At 37.7% G+C, this 19,041-nt stretch overlaps 1 protein-coding gene across 5 annotated transcripts in view; it reads left to right on the top strand.

The window, feature by feature from the left end:
* The first annotated feature begins 1,613 nt into the window (after nt 1-1,613).
* Nucleotides 1,614-19,041, top strand: part of LOC5565160 (ankyrin repeat and KH domain-containing protein mask) — a 146,853-nt gene continuing 129,425 nt past the window's right edge. For 4 of the 5 annotated variants that reach the window (XM_021838443.1, XM_021838442.1, XM_021838445.1 and 1 more), the window contains exon 1: nt 1,614-2,434. In XM_021838443.1, coding sequence (XP_021694135.1) covers nt 1,835-2,434 — 600 coding nt within the window. In that variant the 5' untranslated portion in view covers nt 1,614-1,834. The remainder of the gene's footprint in view (nt 2,435-19,041) is intronic. The other variant, XM_021838444.1, reaches the window with a different exon arrangement.

The raw sequence follows: 19,041 nt of genomic DNA, 5'->3' as shown, positions 1-19,041 counted from the left end.
AGGGCACTCCGCCGGTAGCACAATAGTGTTTGTCCAAACATACTCCCCGCCTTGAAGTATCACCTTCAACAAACAATTCTCGATTATTTTTTCAAATCGACGTAAGTAACTTTTATATGGTTTTGAGAAAATTAATTAGGAAAAATCACAATCTATCTTCTAAAACTGTTTTAAAATGAATAACTTTTTTAACATTTTTTTGCTGTGTACTTCGGTCAAATTTTGCATACACTCAGCTCACGTTCAAAAACTAGGTAGTTTATATTATTTCCCTCAAAAATAATTATAAGAAAATGATAAGCCGTTTCATTCAGTTACTTTCGACGTTTTTCTACCAGTGTAAAATCGGCTCAAGTAGTGTTTTGTTTTGATTCGTGGTTAAGTCACTTTGTCTCTCCATATAGCAGGGCGGCGAAAGTAGTGGTTAGGTTGCGAAAGTTGAAAATATTACCACAGACAAACAGACGTAACTCTTAGAACAAATCTCGATCAAAATCATAGTCGCGAGGACATGTACGCCCAATGCTAAAATCGGTGTGTTTGGCCGACGGGCCAACAGATGGCGGTAGTGTGTAAACGTCAAACACGAACGAATACGATGCGAGCGCTGCGGGTGGCGGATTGGCCACATACCATATTTTTGAATCGACCGTTAAAATGGTGGTCGATGGACAATGAGGAGAGTGTGACGTCTGTTTGTCTGTGATGTTACTTTCGTCGTTTTGTAAATCCGGAAATTAAACGTTCTAAAAGTGAAAAGTTGAGTTGGTACAGAGCGGTACGTGTAGAATTCCGCCTGCTTAACACGTAGGATCGATAAAGTAAGTTTGTATACTTTTTTGACTTGGGTCTGTATGAATAAGTTTTCGAGAATTGCTGAAAATAGCATGCACTGTATCTCGGGTGCCTTCGGACCATGCAAGCTCCCATTGACTTCATTTACGTTGATCATCATTGCCGCAGGGAGCCCACAGAAGCAGACGAAAATGACAAGCAGAATGGCAAGTTTGTTTTCCGAAGAATAGACAGACTGGATGCTACGGGGGACGTCGTTGTCCCACTAAAGTATCTCGGTACTTCGGAATATTGCTGATAAAATCACATCACACGTTCGCTTCCCAGTCGAAAAATGTATATCCAGGTCCCAGATAAGTGATCACATTGAAGGTATCTCAGCAGAAATGATGTCAAACAGCAGCGTTCAGGCGAATGCCTGGCATTGGTCCATGGTAAATTTCTATGGATTTATTCACAAATTTCATAACGCAAAAAATGGCCGTTTTCGACACTCACCCACCCCTCGTAAAGCATTTTGTATTGATATTTTGCAAATTTTGTATGAGCTGTAACATTTTAAAGACACCTACCCACCCTCTTCAGCGATGCGACGTTGCAGCGGCCGATTCCCACCCCGCATTTCGGTCGATTCGATGGCGCCTTGATGAAGATACTCAATTTTGACCACCGTTAAATTTCCTAATCTCCCACTATCCCACCGCCGTCCCGTCAACCGAACTGTCAAATTGCTCGCTTGAAAACACCGGATGTGACGAAAGGCTGCCCCCGATCCGCACCGAAGGCGCGAGCAGGACAGCAACAGACCCCTCTCGCTCCCGCATCAGTCAGTCAGTGGAAAATCGAATATGGCGAAAAATCGTCGTCGCCCATCAAATAATCAGCTTTGAGAACAACGACACGACGGAACGGTGTTCAGAAAGAAGTAGTGTGTTTCAGTTGCGAGCAATTTCCGGGCGAACCAGAACCCCAAGAGGGCCGAAAAGTGCGTCAAACGCGAGTTGAATGTGTCCGGCGTTCGGAACCGGTGCCGGACAAGATGCAGAATGCGGAACAATCCGGAACGAAGAACCGGGACAAATCTGGTAGAGGCAGTGCGAAGAAATCTTCGCTGGTGAATCAATCGAATTCGAAGCAGCAGCAGCCGCAGCCTACTTCGTCATCCAACGGTAGTAGTGGTAGTGGTAGTGTTGGTAATAGCGGTGCTAGTGTTGGTGTGAGCAATCGAAGTGGAATTAGTGGTAGTGGTATTGGTGGTAACGGAGTTTCAGTGGGAAGTGCAGGAACTGCTGCTGCCAAAGGGAATAATCCGAAACAGCAGCAGCAGCACCAGAATAATTCGTGTCGTGCCCCGCCGGAAGTCGGAGTAACGACCGGAAGTGCAACCAATTCCAACAATAGTCGCGGTGAAGTGGCAAATAATGCAATGTCAACAATAACAGCAGCGACAGGAAGTAACAATTCCGCCCCCTCCGGAACGACATCTTCCGGGGGTGGTGGTGGTGGAGGAGCAGGAAGACAGCAGTCAAGCAGCCAGCACTCGTCCCCGGAGCACAAGTCCGACACGGAGACGACGTTCTCCGAGTTCCAGCCCCGGGTTTCGGACTCTTCGGAATCGGACGAGGAATCGGTATCGGAGGTAAAAGACAAAGATTATTCGGATTATTCACAGTCGAAATCCCGTTTGGGCAAAAAATAGTTGCTTTTATTGTTGGGTAGATTCATCCACCATGGAAGAGCACAAGGCGAAACGAATCAAAGGGATGGTAGGGGGCAAATGGGTTTCCGGGGAGGGGAGGGAATGGAAAAAAATCTGCAACCCGAAAGAGAGATCCCGTTTCGGGTGCTTCTCTTCGTCTTTAGTTTTTATTTCCTTCGTACAGCGCATAGTGCTGGTGTACTTGACGTCGGTCAGTGACGTGCACCAGGGAGGGGAGGACACTGGGACCCGTAAAATTTTCGTTGATTACACCGTTTAACAGAAGATTGCACTTAGGTACAATTTGGGATGGTGGGGCTGGTAGCAGGTCTCTTTTTAGATACTAAGTCGTGGTCTCTATTTTATTGCAAGTCTAAAAAGTCTCAATTTTCAATGGAAGTTCTCTAAAGTCTCGTAATTCATAAATCTAGAGGCTTCAGAGAAACTTTCAGACTCTTAATATTCTTAATAGCTGTATTTGTAATTGCATGTTATTAGTAAAACGCAAACCTGATGGATTAACCATTTGTCAGGTTAAAGAATGTCAGGAATTCCTTTTCAGATTCTTCGAGCAAAAGCTTCAACAATTCTAGTGATTTCTCCAGAAATTTATTCTGGAATGCTTTCAGAAGCTCCTTCAGGCATCTCTCTAAAGATTTCCGACAAACTCCTCTAAAAATTGGTCCAGAAATTCTCGTATGGTTTTATAAGAAATAATTAAAGGAATTTATCCCGAATTTTTCTTCAATAATTTCCACAGAAGGTATTCTGAAAAATTTCCCCTATTTACATCAGAGGTTTTTCACTTATTCTTGTACCGATTTCTCCAGTTGTTTCTCTAGCAGATTTTTTAAGTTCTAATTCCGGAATAAATTCTTAGAATATTTCCTTTGGAAATTTCTCAACGATTTTCTGGGAAACTTCCTGAAGAAATCTTGAGTGGAGTTTCTAAAGGTAAAGAGGATGAAAAAAAAAGTCTAACGACAATTCCGGAAGAAATCATTAGAAATCAGTGGAAGCGTTGCTGGAGAAATTACTGGTTGAATCTTGGACAAAATCCTAGTGGAATCGATAGAAAAATCGCTTCAAAAACTTAGGATTTTTTTGAAAAATTTGGAAAAAAATATTTGGAGGATTTTTTTTAGTATGTAGTTACTTTAGTAGATCATCCAAAGATTCAGACAGGACAAGAGTTCTTGTAAGGATTTGATCCAATGTTCCTACGCCGATTTCTCAGTTATTTCTCCTGCTAGTTTCCAGGGATTATTACTGAAAATCTTTTAGGAACTCTAACGAATTACTAAATAATTCGACCAGTGATTCATGTTTGAATAGTTCTAGAAATTTATTTAAAACTTTCGTCAATAATAATCGTATATCGTGTGGCAGGTACGAAGATACTCTATGCCCAGGGAAGTCGAGAAAATTTCCAACCCGAAAAGATCCTTGACCGGTGGGATTCGAACCCACGATCCTCAGCTTGGTCATGCTGAATAGCTGCGCGTTTACCGCTACGGCTATCTGGGCCCCCGCTTTATTCTCGATTAATTTTAAAGTGAAAACTCCATGGATCCTTCAAAATTTCATTTGAGGTTTCACACTAGCAAATACTACAGCAATTATCCCGAAAATTTCATCTCAATCAAATTCCAAAGATTTTGACGAAATTCGTCAGGGTTTTTTTTTAAGAAACCTTACTAGAATTCCTTCGACTTTTTATCCACGGTTACTTCTAGAATTGCTTTAAAAATTCCCCGAGGGGTTATTTGAGAAAATATATTCAGAATTTCCTCGATAAATTCAGCCTGTGATTCATCATTAAGTTCCTCTAGAATTTTTTTCGGCGACTTTTTCAGCATCTCATCCAATGATTACTACTGCTTATTCAATCGTTTTTCAATGAATCCTAAAAAATGCCATGATAACTTTAACAGTTTAGTTAAGGCTCCACTTTGATTAATACTACTTCAGAATATCTTGCAGGATGTTACTCAAAGCTCCTTCAGAAGATTTTCTTCAGAAACCCCTCACGATTGACATTTTCCTGAAGACATACATAAAAAACTCCTGGAAAAATGCCATAAACATGAGAAATAGCTCAAAGTATTACTAGCAGAATTCCTACAGAAATCTCTTAGAAATCCTAAAAGACAGTTCTGTGGGAAATTCAAGAGAAGAACATTTTTGTAGGATGTTCTAAACGGGAGTCTTGCAGGATGTCCTTGTTAAATCGATGGATGAATCACCGGATAATATCCAGGAGTATTTATAACTTCCATGATAAATTCCTAACGAGAATTATTGGAGGAATTCCATGTGAAATAATCACTAAATGAATCCCTAACGAAATCTTCGTAGTAATATTTGAATGTTTGGGCAAACATCTGAATCAATGTCTGATGAAATTCCCAGAGAAAATTTCATGAAAAAATACATACAGGTATACGAACTGTTTAAACTGTTGAAAGGTGTTGAGGAATTTCTAGAAAGTGTCTGTTCTGATTCCATGAGGATTTAAATTTGTATCCTGTTTTCTGTTGAGTTTCATTTTCGTTAATGTTGTTTTGTTGATTCCTGTATGGTCTCTTTTTTAGACAAGACATCTCTAAAGTTCTTATTTTCAAGACACTCAGTCGCTACCAGCTTTGTTATGGTCCATCCATTATTTTAGCAATTCATCTTGAGAAACCTTCAAGACATTCTCAAAAGTTAGTTTTTCAGAGACTTTCGCGAGAGGACTTTCTGCAGAAGTTTCATCATAGTTTACTAGAGAATTTGTTACAGCAATACGTTTAGGATTTTCCTGGTGTTTCTCTAATAATGTCTTAAAAACTGTAATTGGCAATTTCCTGAAACAAGTACTGGATAATTTCTTTGAAAATTTGCTCGGGGATTTTTTCACTGGACTTTAGAAAGAAATCATAGGAGGAATTCTCTGAAGTAATTTTCAAAGATATCCTTAGAGTAATACTTGATTGAAATGCTATCATCTCCAGTAATTTCATCAGGTATCTAGATTTTTTCTTCCAAAGACTATCTTCAACCGAATTCTCCACTTTTCACTGCAGGAGATCTTTCGAATTTCTTCCGAGAAAATCCAAAACTTCAGGAACTTCTTCAGCATTTCATCCAAAGAATTTTCCTGCCATTCTCCCTAACATTTCTCAAGGGGTTTCTAAAAACATTACAATGGAATCTTCAAACCCTTACTTAGGGTGGCACACCAGTTAACAATATTTCCAGTAATTCCTCCGATAGTTCCTACATTTCTTTAGGGATTCTGTCCAATGTTTTTCGAGGAATTTCTATAGAAAATCCCGCGGGGTATAATTCAAAGATTCGATTGATACTTTCTTCAATTATCTTAGCACGAGTCCATGAGTATATTTTTCAGGAATCCTTGTTCATTAGGGATGACTGATGAACTTGCACAAGCTTCGTTAAAGTATTTTTTATTGGAAGCTTCTTTTACAATTTCTGAAAAAAAATCCTTGATGTTTCGTTGAAAACATTCTTGGAAGAATTCCTGGAACAAGCCCTGGAAAAGATCTTTAAAGATTCCGTCGAGAAAATTTCATAGAATTACTGGAGAATGTCCTGAAGAAATCGTGGGTGGAATCTCTGGAGCAATTTCTGAAGATATCCTGATTAAAACTCCTAGTTGAAATCTTAATAAAACTCTGAAACACAATTTTATAGGAAATCCTAGAAAATTCCTGGAGGTGTCTCTGGAGAAGTTATTGTTTGAACTTTGAAAAACGTTCTAAACGGGAATCTTAGAGAACGTCCCAGGGAAATTGTGGAAGAATCACTGGAGGATTTAAGGCTTTTTTTGACAAATTTCTAAAAGAAGTTTGAGAGAAACTCCTGGTGGTCTCCTGAAGGTTTCTGAAAGACTGTTTGGATGAATTTTTGATGATCTCTAAAGTCATTTATGTAGTTGTCCTTGGACAAATCCAGGTTTAATTCTTGAGGCATGAAAAACAAAATTATTGGAAGAATTCCATGGAAAACAATCACTAAATGTACTGAAGAAATCTTCGGAGTAGTATCCAGACATTTCATCCATACCTAAGACTTTTTTTTTGTAAATCTTCGTAACATTATGACAAGTATTACCGTGTTGCGACAGTTTAGCTGTATTTTTTTATTTTATCTATGAATTTCATCAGAGATTATTTCAGGTAATGAAATAATTTATGATGAAATTCATAGAGAATTCGAAAATACAGTAAGTAATACTGTCGCAATACAGTAATACTTGTCGTAATGTCACGAAGAATTCCAAAAAAAAAAGTCTTAGATCTTGATGAAATTTCTGGTCTGATTCTGTGCAGAATCAAATTTATCTCATGGCTCCTATCAGGTTCCGTTTTGTTTTCTCGGTTCCTGTTTGGTCATTTTTCGGTCTTTTTTTTTTTGGTTCCTGTCTATCTCTCTTTGATATCTTTTTTCATGCAAAAGATCTCTAAGTTCCTATTTTCAAGGCACTCAGGCTCTACCTGCCCTGCGATACTTTTACGTAGAAATCCTTTATAAGAGAGATTCGCGGAAGCTGACATTTCTGTCAAAGTGTGAGCCAATCGAGCAGCGAGAGCTGTCGCTTGAAATTATTTCGGTAAAAATAATTTTGCATGAAGCAAAAAAATGAAACGTTTTACTTTTTTGAATTTTTGTCAATGCGATTTTTAGTTTTTGATTTTTTCTGCTGTTTATTAGTTTTGATATGTAGCTCAAAAATCTATAACGAAACAAAATACTCTTTATGGCAATGAGGAAGTCATGTCCGTGTTACAATATTATTCTCGACGCCGAGCAAAATCAGCACTGCTGGTCTGTTGCCAAATCATTCCATTTTACTTCCGCTTATCTCTCTATAAAGGGTCACTAGTTTTACGGGGTCCATGATTTCAAAATTCCTATATCTCTAGAAATCTGTGGGCGGATTTAAGGAAGCTTTTTAAAGTCTTTCCGGATTAGAATCCGTGAGGTAAGCAATGGCAATTTTAATTCAATTCATTACTTTTTCATCAATCGTGATCAAGTTGATGATTGAATATTGCAGTGTTTGTAAATTATACTGATTTTTCTTGAAAAATTCATCCTTTTAATATTATTAACGCATTTCTTCTGTTATAAGGCTTTTAAATTATAACTTTTGTAACTCCCGAAGAAGTTAATAAAACGTTTCTTTAAAGTAATAGAATACTTCGTTCCTACCACTAGCTGGTGGTGACCAATCGATTTAAGTTTTCAGCTCAAACGGGCTCTTGAAAATTTGAAGTTTGGCTTCAATTCATCTTCACGTTAAATGTTTGTATTCCAATTGAGTTCAATGTCATGTCATTACGTATACTTTTATTTTCATGACAGTGGCATACAATATAAAATGGTGTGCCACTGCAAATCCTAAACCTACCATACCCACCTCCAATGCAAAGAGACCGTGTCCCCATAGGTCTGATGGCTATTAAACGCCTATGATTAATTTTTAATGATTTTTTATTTTAACTTTTATTAACAAGTTTGGAGTTTCGATATGGTTGCAATGAAGGTATTGTTTTCTAGTTTCCCTTTTTAGGAAACTTTTCATTAGCAAACAGTTATGGTGAAGCCTTATTTATAAATGGTTCGCTGTAAGGATTTCAAAAGGCTAAATTTTCAGGATTTTTCTATTAGGTCTTCGTGATACTTACTTTATGTTTTCAACATTAGAAAGTGTAGATTATCCTACCACAAATCTAATATCTTAGGTTGAAATAAACAATACGAAGAGTTGTCGAACTCTGCAGTTACGCCTATGGATGAGTGGTGAACTCGCTAGAGATGGGCGAAATGGTCGGATTTTGGGAGTGAATCGTAGATGACTCACTCACAAAAGTGAATCGATTCTTTTGATCGATTCAGTGACTCATTTAAAAAATCATATCTAAATCATGTATTCCGTATGAGAAAGGCAATATGCAAATGCACGAGATCATTTTTAATAAATTTACATCAACTAGACAGAAACAATGAAAAGTCCAATTCAAAAATATATTCCATGGTTAATTTTTAGACTCATCTATCAAATAATGAGGTGTTTGTGAATCGTGAACCGTGATTCGTTCACCCAATTTTGTGAGTCGACTCTTTTGAATGATTCGTGAGTGAGTCGCCCATCTCTAGAACTCGCCTAGTGCGAGAATGACCATAACTGTGCCTATGGTATTATTCGAAATTCCGAACTATTTGAAACAGGAAGTCGATTCAAAATTCAGTAAACGCTTTCATAATGTTTGCCTAGCTACGCAATTGACCGTCGCCAGTAGCTTCTAGAAGCAGAAGGTCCCCCTCGCGTCCCAAACAGCATTGCCGGTTTGCTCCATTCATCTCCATCAGGCTTCCTTCTCATACCTGCAATTTGCTAAACGGATCTGACGAGAAAGATATCCTTGCCACTGACTGGTGCCGATATGGTGCCTGATGTTTTTTCTTCCTACCTCCCATTTTTTTTTTAATCCGAGCTCAGCTCTTCGTTGTTTAGCCATGCAAAAGATTGTTGACATCTTTCTATGGCAGGATAATATTGTTCGTTGGGAATATTTTACTTTCGAATGGATTCTACTGAAACCCATGTCGTTTTGCTATTCTTTATATATTAATAGTTTATCAACAGTAAACCAGTTCGACTTATTCATTCCAAAAATTGGTTTTCTCATTGAACATGAGCATGATTGACCGCCCGCTGTTGCTACTCCGTGATTGCAAGAACAACTCTCGCGTAACATTACTAAAGGACCTATGTACAAATGAGTGATTCTCTCCTCTCTCGTTCTCTTTCGATTATAACAGTGGAACACTAAAGATTTTGGGAAGTTTTTCACTATAGATCGAAAGTCAATTTCCTTGACTAGCGTTTCATACAAAAAACGCAATCGATGAGATTAATGTGACTCAGTTATTAATGAAAGAGAAAGTAAACAAAGAGAGCCTCTCAATGTTAGATAGGTCCTTTAGTAATGTTACGCGAGCTGTACTTACACAGGGAACCATCAGATGCTACTCAGGATCAGTAGCATCTTCATTGTGTAAGTGCTGGTGCTCTCATTATTATAACAAACAATACCGGCGCCGGCTGCGTCCGAATGCAGGTCACTCGCACACTTTATTTCATTTCAAAAATTGGTTTTCTCATTCTACAAAAACGACATTCTCACAGTTTTGGAACTTGATTTGTCTTTCAGAATTTAACCCACGAAAAATGCACTTGTCCACAATGGCAACAGAAAAAAGTTAAGAATTGTTCAGAGTTCCATCTGATCCACTAGCCCAAATAGATTTATTAGATAGGATTGATAATTTTCTATGTACACGTTATTAGCAGTATTTCTATCTTACTTTCGTGTCGTATTCTAGGCTCTTTTTTACTTAACTTTTGATCACAATCAACTCTTTAGCAATAAACTTTTGATCAGTTCTTCATTATCTTAACTTCTCAGCAAAATTTCCCCCTAGCTCACTGATTACTTATCGAATAATTACCGATTCCTCTTACTCGTCGCAATATTAACACGTCCTCGATTCACAGTTTATTCCCTTTCTACACCTTTCTTAACTGTATCCTGATATTATTCTTGACGAAGCCTCGATATGGAATATGCAGGAAGAATTATCAAGAGATTTGTAGTGAAACGTTGGATTCATGAAATAACCCAAAATCGATGGCAATGTGTATTGAATATGTGCATCTTAAACAAAGCTTCCTTGTCATACACAGCACGAGCGTGCTGGCGATGACCGCTAATGTTCTTGATTTCTCAAGACATTCCTGAAAGAATCTGTTGAGCAATTCCCACCCGAAGCACGCTCTGTAGAAGTTCTTGGCTGAATTGTTGTAAACATTTCTGCAAGATATTCCTTTATTAATTCCTAGAAAATTATTAGATCAAGAAAAGTCTTCAGCAACAGGGTGGAGTACTTGAACGAACGTAAAGCAACCAAAAGAAGGCGATATTGGGCATTCTCGATGAAACACATATTGCCTAAAATGTAGGGATCAGTGAAACTCTAAAAAAAACTGCCATTCAGGTAAAGGAAGGTGCATATCTGATGACGCCCTTTAAATGTATGAAGTTTTGACTTTTTGAGGAAACGGGTTATTCAGGAGACTGGCATTCGGGGAACCGACATTCGGGGAAAAGTAGCTCAATCGTTTTCAACATATCTTTCAATGATCTTTCAGTTGCTCTAATGATGCCTACTTTTTACATTTGAGACTGACTTGAGATTCACGACAGTCCAGAAATTATGTATTTGTTTCTTCTAGTAAGCTCAGATAAGCTTCCTCGGGAATCTTTATTTAATCCTGCGAAGAAGCCAAAGAAAAAAAATAGAATTGTTCATAGCATTTTGATGCGTAAATAAGAAAATTATAGAACAATATAACTGGCTGTTAAGTTTCGCAGTTTGTTCTAGCTTTTGTTAAATCTGTCTGAGTAAACTGGTCTGAAAAAAGATGTAAAATTTGATCAAATACTAAATCGCTATTGAAATGGATATAACAAAGTTTTCTCAGTCTTTTGTTAATGATCGGTATGAAATCAGGCACTTTCAATTGGCTGTCTAGGCTTCCATAAATATGAACACATTTCTGGACATTCTTGCACATAACGATTTTGCCAACGTTTGTCCTATCCATGGTTTTGAATCGCGCTTCTAGTCATTATTGATACTGCTTGTAGTACATAATTGTCGATGTACTCATAGTACACTAGCTGTGATAGTCGAGATCTGATGCGAAGAATCTTTTGTTCTAATTTTGAATCGCTTTCTTCCTAGTTAATTATTTGAAGATAAGCACTTGTACTTAGGAAAAACTTTCGTGAATTGAAATTGAAGCCTCAGATGCTGATTGAGTCATCTCTCCACTTCGATCTCCTCATTATGTACGACAAATAGGTGGGTCTCAGTGGCTTGTTACTCTCTTATACTCTTTCGACTGGGGATGGACAAAATAATTCAATTTTGGGAGTAAATTATGTTTCCTGCAAAAGATAAACTTGTCTATATAACTCCATTGACTATTTATACATTTCTGACGCTCTTGATTGTGATAACTACAACTCATTTATGGGGGGTCTGTAACCTTGAGGTTACGCTTTCGCTTCATAAGCGGAAGGTCATGGTATCAGAAGGTGACTGAGACAAACTGACCCTCTTCGAAGGCAGCTAGCCTCAAACGACTCACGAACACGGCAAAATGAACCACCGCAAGAGCAACAGCAGGACTAACAGCAGAGCACTCTCCTACCTGCTCGGTGTGAGAGTAAAAGAGTAGAAGAGAGTGAAACTAGATGTAAATATAGATCAGTTGAAAATAGATCTGTATCGGTAAAGTAGCTACAGATTAACTATGATTCCGGTACAGTAGTGGCCACGAGCACAGAGTGCCCTTCAAATAAATATAAGGAAAAAAAACTACAACTCAAAAATGTTATCCTTAGTAAACTGTTGAGCTTTCTTCAAAAATATGCGGAGCTAGTAAATCGTGACACTTTTCAAAAGAACTATGATTCGTTCATTCATTTTCGAGATTCGACTCAAGAATTATTCGTGAGTGAGTCGCCTACCTCTACTTCCGATCGTAACTCCATTCGGAAAATATGTCCTAAGCTTCTCTTATAACTTTATTCGAAATGTAAAAAGTGTTTCTTTATAACTATTTCGGGAAAAAATCAACAAGGGCCCTCTTTCAAAGGGTACTGTCAAACAAATAGAGTAAAATATAATGTAGAAATTCTAATGTCAGTCGGTTCCGAACAGCGGTTTCTGAAGGTGAAATTTGAAATATCTTTTAAAAATTTGTTCTTAAAATTATCTTTTTGAAAGATGGTATTTCAAGGAGCAACCTACAGATTACCCAAAAGAACCTAAAGTTGGCCAATAGTGTACCTATTTGTAAGTACCTATTATACGGTAATCAGATCCAGGGGTAGAATTCTGAGAAATTTGAGAGTATCTCTTAGTAATCGCTCTCTATAACAATCATGATCCGCAACACATCATGAGAGTCTGTTTATCGTCCACTGCTACAGCTCTGATTATAACGGGGGGATAATGGTGCATAATAATCCCACGATTTATATGAATTTCAGATAGTCTGTTTGATTACGAGGCAGAAGGTTCTGGCTCATAGCAAACATTGGATCATTGACTTAAACAACATCTACAGCTCGTATCATCTAATCTCAGCAATCATATTGTTAAACAATATAAAAGGAGATCAGCAGGCATTGCAGAACTAGTTTTCATTTGATCTCAAAGCAAGCGAAGAAAACATCACATTTGTATCGGCCCATGATCATCAATGTTTCGCAAGTTGTAAGTAACAAGCTGGATAAATCACAGCAGTCAAGGAGAGATCCGAAGAAATGGCGATGATGAAACCCATTTTTTTCGCTTATTTGCCATCGACGGGCTGCATTTGACATTTCGTGACAGCGGAATCTGGGCTGCATATGACGTTGATATTGTTCCTCTTCGCGAGTTTCTCTCAGGTTTTATTGTGCACTGTCAGCCCCCGATGTAATCAGAGTTGTAGCAGTAGACGATAAAAAGACTCTCATGATGTGCAGCGGATCATGATTGTTATAGAGAGCGATTAGTGAGAGATACTCTGGATTTTCTCAAAATTCAATCCCTGTAGATCACTCATTCTTAGTTGAGTTTCCGATAAAACAAAATCATAACAAAGTGGAAAATAATTAAAGAATTAAGATTTCCAAACATTCGACCACATTTAAATCGAGAAATCTTGTTCATATGATTTTCCCATGATTGCATCAACAAATTTGAAGTCATACTGAAAATGAAATGATTTGATTTCTTACTCTTTCTTTGTCAAAACCTCATTATCAAAGTAGATTCAAACTTCTCTAGAGTTCTCCAAATCCCATTTAATCAAATCTGCCATTTTGCGCTTCATTCTATTGCCAGTTCTGTTCCATCCATCGTTCCGCATCGAACTCCACCAAGCTCCTTCTTTGGTTTCTACTACGCAATGATTCCATTAATGTCAATTCCTCGTCGTTCGTTTTGTGCTCCCAGCAATATTCTCTTTTCCCCATTTTTTCATAGTTCATGTCTGTCACTAAAAAAGCCCTTCCGAGCGAATGTGTGAAATCGATTTTCTGCAATCGTTCTTCGAGTGTGCAGAAAACCTTCTGCCTTACTCTATGTAGGGCCTGTCAATCCGGAAAGGTCCCGGTTTACCGGTTCTCCGTTTTGGTAGTCTTGATTCGCTTTTTTCGAATCTATTCTCATTATCATTTGTCATTTATCTAGATTGTACAAACATGTAAAACATGGGAAACATGGGAACGTAATGGATGAATATCAGATTGGGATAAAGGGATTCAAAGGACTCATCTGATCAATCTCAAGATCCTAAACCCAAAGGTGTAGACCCCATGGAACCAACGTGGAACATTTTTCCTCGGAGCCAATGGAAAATTTCAGCACTTTCTAGACGACGAATAATGGACCAGTGGGCAGTGCTGCCAGCCGTTGGTTTTTCCGTCCACTTTTGTGCAATGGGACTGTGACGGCTGGATGGATCCGTATGTACCGACGAACGAAACGAACGTGAGACACGGCGAACATTCCATCCGTCTGTCTATCCACCAACACTTTCAAACCCGACAGGACAGGGCTGGTATGGGTGTGGAACTGTCATTTTCGATGGAACCAATACCACTTCCCGATGATGGTTACGGAGACTGAAAACAGCAATCCGTATTATTAATCGAATGACGAGCGGAAGAAAGTCGAAAGGAATCAAGTAGCGGAAAGTTCTTGAATTCCTTTTGCTGGGTTGTTCCTTGGTTCCATTTCATTCGACTCTTCGCTCTAATGAAGGATGCTTTTTTGGTTCAGTGTAGAAGTAATTTGCGATGTAGAACTGCCATTGATAATGAATGGAGCACAAATTAGTGAAGTCCGTTTGATCCATCAATCGAGTAGAGGACTGCTACTGCTCAAAAGAAACGACCTTCAGCAGTGTTGCCAGCTCGGGTTCCACTAGTCGTAGTGGCCCGTCCCTTCGCATATGGTCGTAGTATTGGTGCGGTATTTTGGAGACCACACCGTCGCAGTCCATCCGCTCCGATGAACAGACCGACCGACCGACGATACGGAGCCATCCATCCGTCCGTCCGTTCGTTCCGTAGTAGGTGCAGTGAAAGAAAAGTCATGGCACAAAAATTCGTAGCCCCGAATGGCGGTGTATTGGTGTTCGTCTCTCGCCTACTGCGTATCCCCCGTGGAGTGTGCCGAGGGTAGATCTTTTTGTGTGTCTAGTTGGATCAATGTTGGTTGATTCGCAGTAGGTGGCACGGTGCTCCTCAGACCTGGAATTATCAGGAAAAAGTGTCAAATCGGCACTCACCTGGCTTTTCCTATGACTAAGCTGTAAGATGAAGAATCACTATATCTTGCTTCATTAACAAGAAATCGTCCCCTTGATGCTACAACTAGATAACTCGAAATTTGAAAATTTTGACTTTAATATGTCAAAACATTATTCTCAATTAGATCTGCAAAATATCCACAGCTCATAAGGGTGTGGTTCAAAATACATATGTTGAAGTTTATTTTCCAATCATATTCTCTGCGATTAACTATCACCTAGTAAAATAGTCATATTTTAAAAGTTGCACATCTCAAAATTTTGATTTTCGAGTTATCTAGTTGTAGCATTAAGGGGACGAAATATTACAGATTTATATAATTTAGCAAAGTTATTAGCGAAAGAGAGGATCGATAAAGAGAAATCGCTAATGTCAGTAGGCCCTATTGAAGTAACAACACCGAATTCTAGCATAACTAGGGACAATGGAAATTCGCTATTTTGGCCTTCGACACAAAATTTAGAAAATCCCACCGAATTAGTTAAATCAAGACTAACAATTCAAAAGGCCTCATCTCTAAAAAGTAAACAATAGAAAAAACTTAATCTTGTTTTGTCAACCAATAAATCAAATTTTATTTTGAATTTATGCATTGTATGTTATTTTATCGTCCAGAAAGTCGCTGAACAAACTGATTTATAGCAATGAATATTCATTACTATCATTTTAGCAAAAAATCCTGCTAAAAAAACGAGTCAAAGGAAACGAGGCTTTTATTTCACCAAAAGCTCTGCTCTCCTTTTGATTTGTGCCGATAGATGCCGGTTGACGCTGATGAGGCCAATGAGTTGACGCCTTTGTTTACTCTAACATGTGTTGAGGCCTTCTAGTTGTGGCTTATTTTTTTACCATCTTGAGATGTGGCCTTTTAAAAATCATCCAAAATTGATGGTGAAATAAGAAAATTGAAGTGTTGAAGAGTGTTAAGTGGTGAAGTAAGGTACAAGGAAATCTCTACAGCTGAAGAAGATTCGTGCGGTCGAATAAATATGTGATTTATTAATTCCCTCGTCATTCATGAACATAGGGTATGTGCTACGCGAGTTTGTCGTCAAGAAAATATTGGTTCAATTGAAATAATATTGCAATTGAACGTTATTTTTCATGCAATTGTAACCAAATCGTGTTTTTGTTGATAATTAGTGAAGTACAGACAGGCTGACGCAGGTATTATTAGGTAGTGTGATACAAAATACATCAGTCTACAGGAACCCGACGGAAAATTTGATAATGTTCACCGTTGCGACAAGCGCTGTGTAAAATAATACAAAGCGTAGTCGCTCCGTAACATAACTTATTTCTACTTAGTAAATTGAAACGTTTTTCGTTATCTAAATTGCAATTTTGATGTTAATTTTTAATAGGCCTCAACACGGTTTCAGTCGAATATAGAAATGAGGCCTTTTTAGGTCGTTATCTAAATTGCAATTTTGATGTTAATTTTTAATAGGCCTCAACGCGGTTTCAGTCGAATATAGAAATGAGGCCTTTTTAGGAAAAGGCCGCATTTGCGATAAATATCCTGGTTAGCGGAATATGAGATGGGGCCTTTTAGAAAAATGTAGTTTTTTCAACTTTCATGCATATTTTTGAATGGCTATTGCAGTGGCGATTCCCTAACCTCAAATCTACCTGTTCTACGTTTAGAAATTCATGAATATTCACAAGAAATATGCATCTATGAGGTGGACAATAGTTAAAATAATTGATTTCAATCATTTAATTGTTGTATTTGATTGTAAACCTGACGAAGTATCAATTTTTAGTATCGTAGAACAGGTAAAAAGTGAGGTTACGAGTCGCCCCTGGGCTATTGTATGTTTCAGTAAGAATAGGCTCTTATACACTAAAATCAGCAAAAAACGGTTTGTTTACATTTTAGACTTGAGGCCTTTTGAATTGTTGGTCTTGAAATTTGAAGATTTTATATGGCAATTGAATAAATTTAAGATTTTTGTTTGTGGAAATGATTCATATATTATTTTAAGTTGAAGTTCCATCACAAATGTTCTAATTCAGACCTGCCCAACATACGGCCCGCCGCCTCATTTTGTGCGACCCGCGATTAGCTTAGAAATCTTCTTACATCTTGCTTTATGCTACCCTACCAACTTGATGTTTGATTCTTCAATTTCAAGCTATTTTATTTTGAAATTTTCTTTCATGTTTTATCCATTCAAATTTGGTTGATTTTTTTGATGACGTTCAATTCACAAAACTGTAGCTACATTTTATTGGGATTATATTCAAGAAAAACTCCCCAGTATCAAATGGACCTGATTTAATATCAAACTGGAACGAAAATTCTAAAGTCTTGGGTGAGATTCTGACGGAAACAGAAGGACAACTGTAACAGAATAGTCCACTGAATTTCCGCAAAATCACAAACTTCATACATGGAAACCACTAGACCGGATTTTCAGATAATACTGGATGAGATTCTGACATAAGCCTAGATTATTTTTTCATAGAATTCTGAGAATGATTTATAGAAACTGAACAACATTCTTACAGCCTCAAAGCAGAATCCTGGAAGGAATTCTGATTATTTTGCGCATTTATCAGATTATCACAGAAGCATACATCTATTTTCGATTTCTTCGAAAGAAATTCGTATCACTTTTATTTGATCTTACTTTTTTTTTAATTCTTACGTTAAAAAAAAAAGTTTGGCCTGCCGCACAATAGTGTATTTGAGATTTGACCCGCGATTAAAATAAGGTTAGGCAGGCCTGTTCTAATCGTTTATTTCAAATTGGATGTCTCTCTTGCTTGCTTGCTTTGTTTGCAATATTATATTAAACTTATCAACTCAATTTGTAAAATAAAACAAAAAGTAATAAATTTCTGTGAAATTTGCACAAAAAAGCAATAATATTTTCACTATAAACATGCATTTTGATGTAAAATATGGTCAAAACTATAGGACCGCTACTGAGGAGAAGCTTCCAAGCTTATGAGAGAAGAAGTTTCTGCGGAGCAGCTTCCAAGCTTCTGCGGAAAAGCTTCCAATCTTCTGAGTTGAAGCTTCTAACTTGCCAGGTTTCATTGCTTTGGACAACCGAGAAATTTCAAGAATTTTGCCGTGAATTTCTTGGTTGCCTCTTACAAACTTGAAGTTAGAATATACTGTGGCTAATTGTTGTTATATAGCTTGGAACTAATATTTTAGCTTGGTAATTTTATTTTTCAAAATCTATATAAATAAAAATGGAGTGGTGTTTGTATGTCACGAAATGGCAGGCGAACGGGCTGCCAGATTTGGAAAATTCGTTCACTAAAGTGTTTGTTAAGTGTTCCGACGTGTTTGTCTGTATTAAAAGTTCAGAATTTTCTCCGGAAAACTAGAAAAAAGCGAGAGCGAACGGAACTGACATTTTGTATGGGATGTTTCGTAGCGTTTTTCAATAGCCTACTTGTGGCAAGACAAAGTTTTTCGGGACCGCTAGTTTTGAATAATTTTGAGGCGATTCAAAATGATTTGCAAATGAACCTAATTTGAGAAGTTCGATTTGAGGTTCAAAGTTTATAGGATGTGTCTTGTTGGGATTAAATCAACATCTTTTAATCATGACTTCCTTCGATACTCGATAAATGAAGCCAGAACATAAAAATAGAAAGGCTTTTCGCAAAATATTAGATAGAATCGCCATGAAATCTGGACACGAGACAGGGTTCTCGCAGAATCTTCAACAGGATTTCATAGACTTCTGGTCAAGATTTGCTTTCAATACGTAATTTCCTACAACTCTGGCAGAGATTAGAATAAAATCAATGACAGCATTTTCAAAGATTTCAAGGCAGGATTTCAAAATGAATACTAGGCGAGATTCTGAAGAAATCCTATGCAAAGTTCTCGTGAAATGCTGGACAGAACTCTCATTTTGATTTTTGCAAAATTTCTACATTTCGGGTCATGAGCAAAATCTTATGCAGGATTTTTAATTATACTGGGAGCAATTCCTGTAAAATCTTGGGCATTATTTTCCAAATTACCAAAATTTCTTGTGTAGACTCTTCCAAATATCCTGTGCTGAATTATTATGTGCTGATTATTGAATTATTTCGAAAGAGACTCTTAATGTCCATCAGGATGCT

Source organism: Aedes aegypti, chromosome 1 (genome assembly GCF_002204515.2).
Source record: "Aedes aegypti strain LVP_AGWG chromosome 1, AaegL5.0 Primary Assembly, whole genome shotgun sequence".
Classification (NCBI taxonomy): Eukaryota; Metazoa; Arthropoda; class Insecta; order Diptera; family Culicidae; genus Aedes; species Aedes aegypti.
The sequence above is the reverse complement of the archived record's forward strand: the minus strand, read 5'-3'. Positions and strand labels throughout refer to the sequence as shown.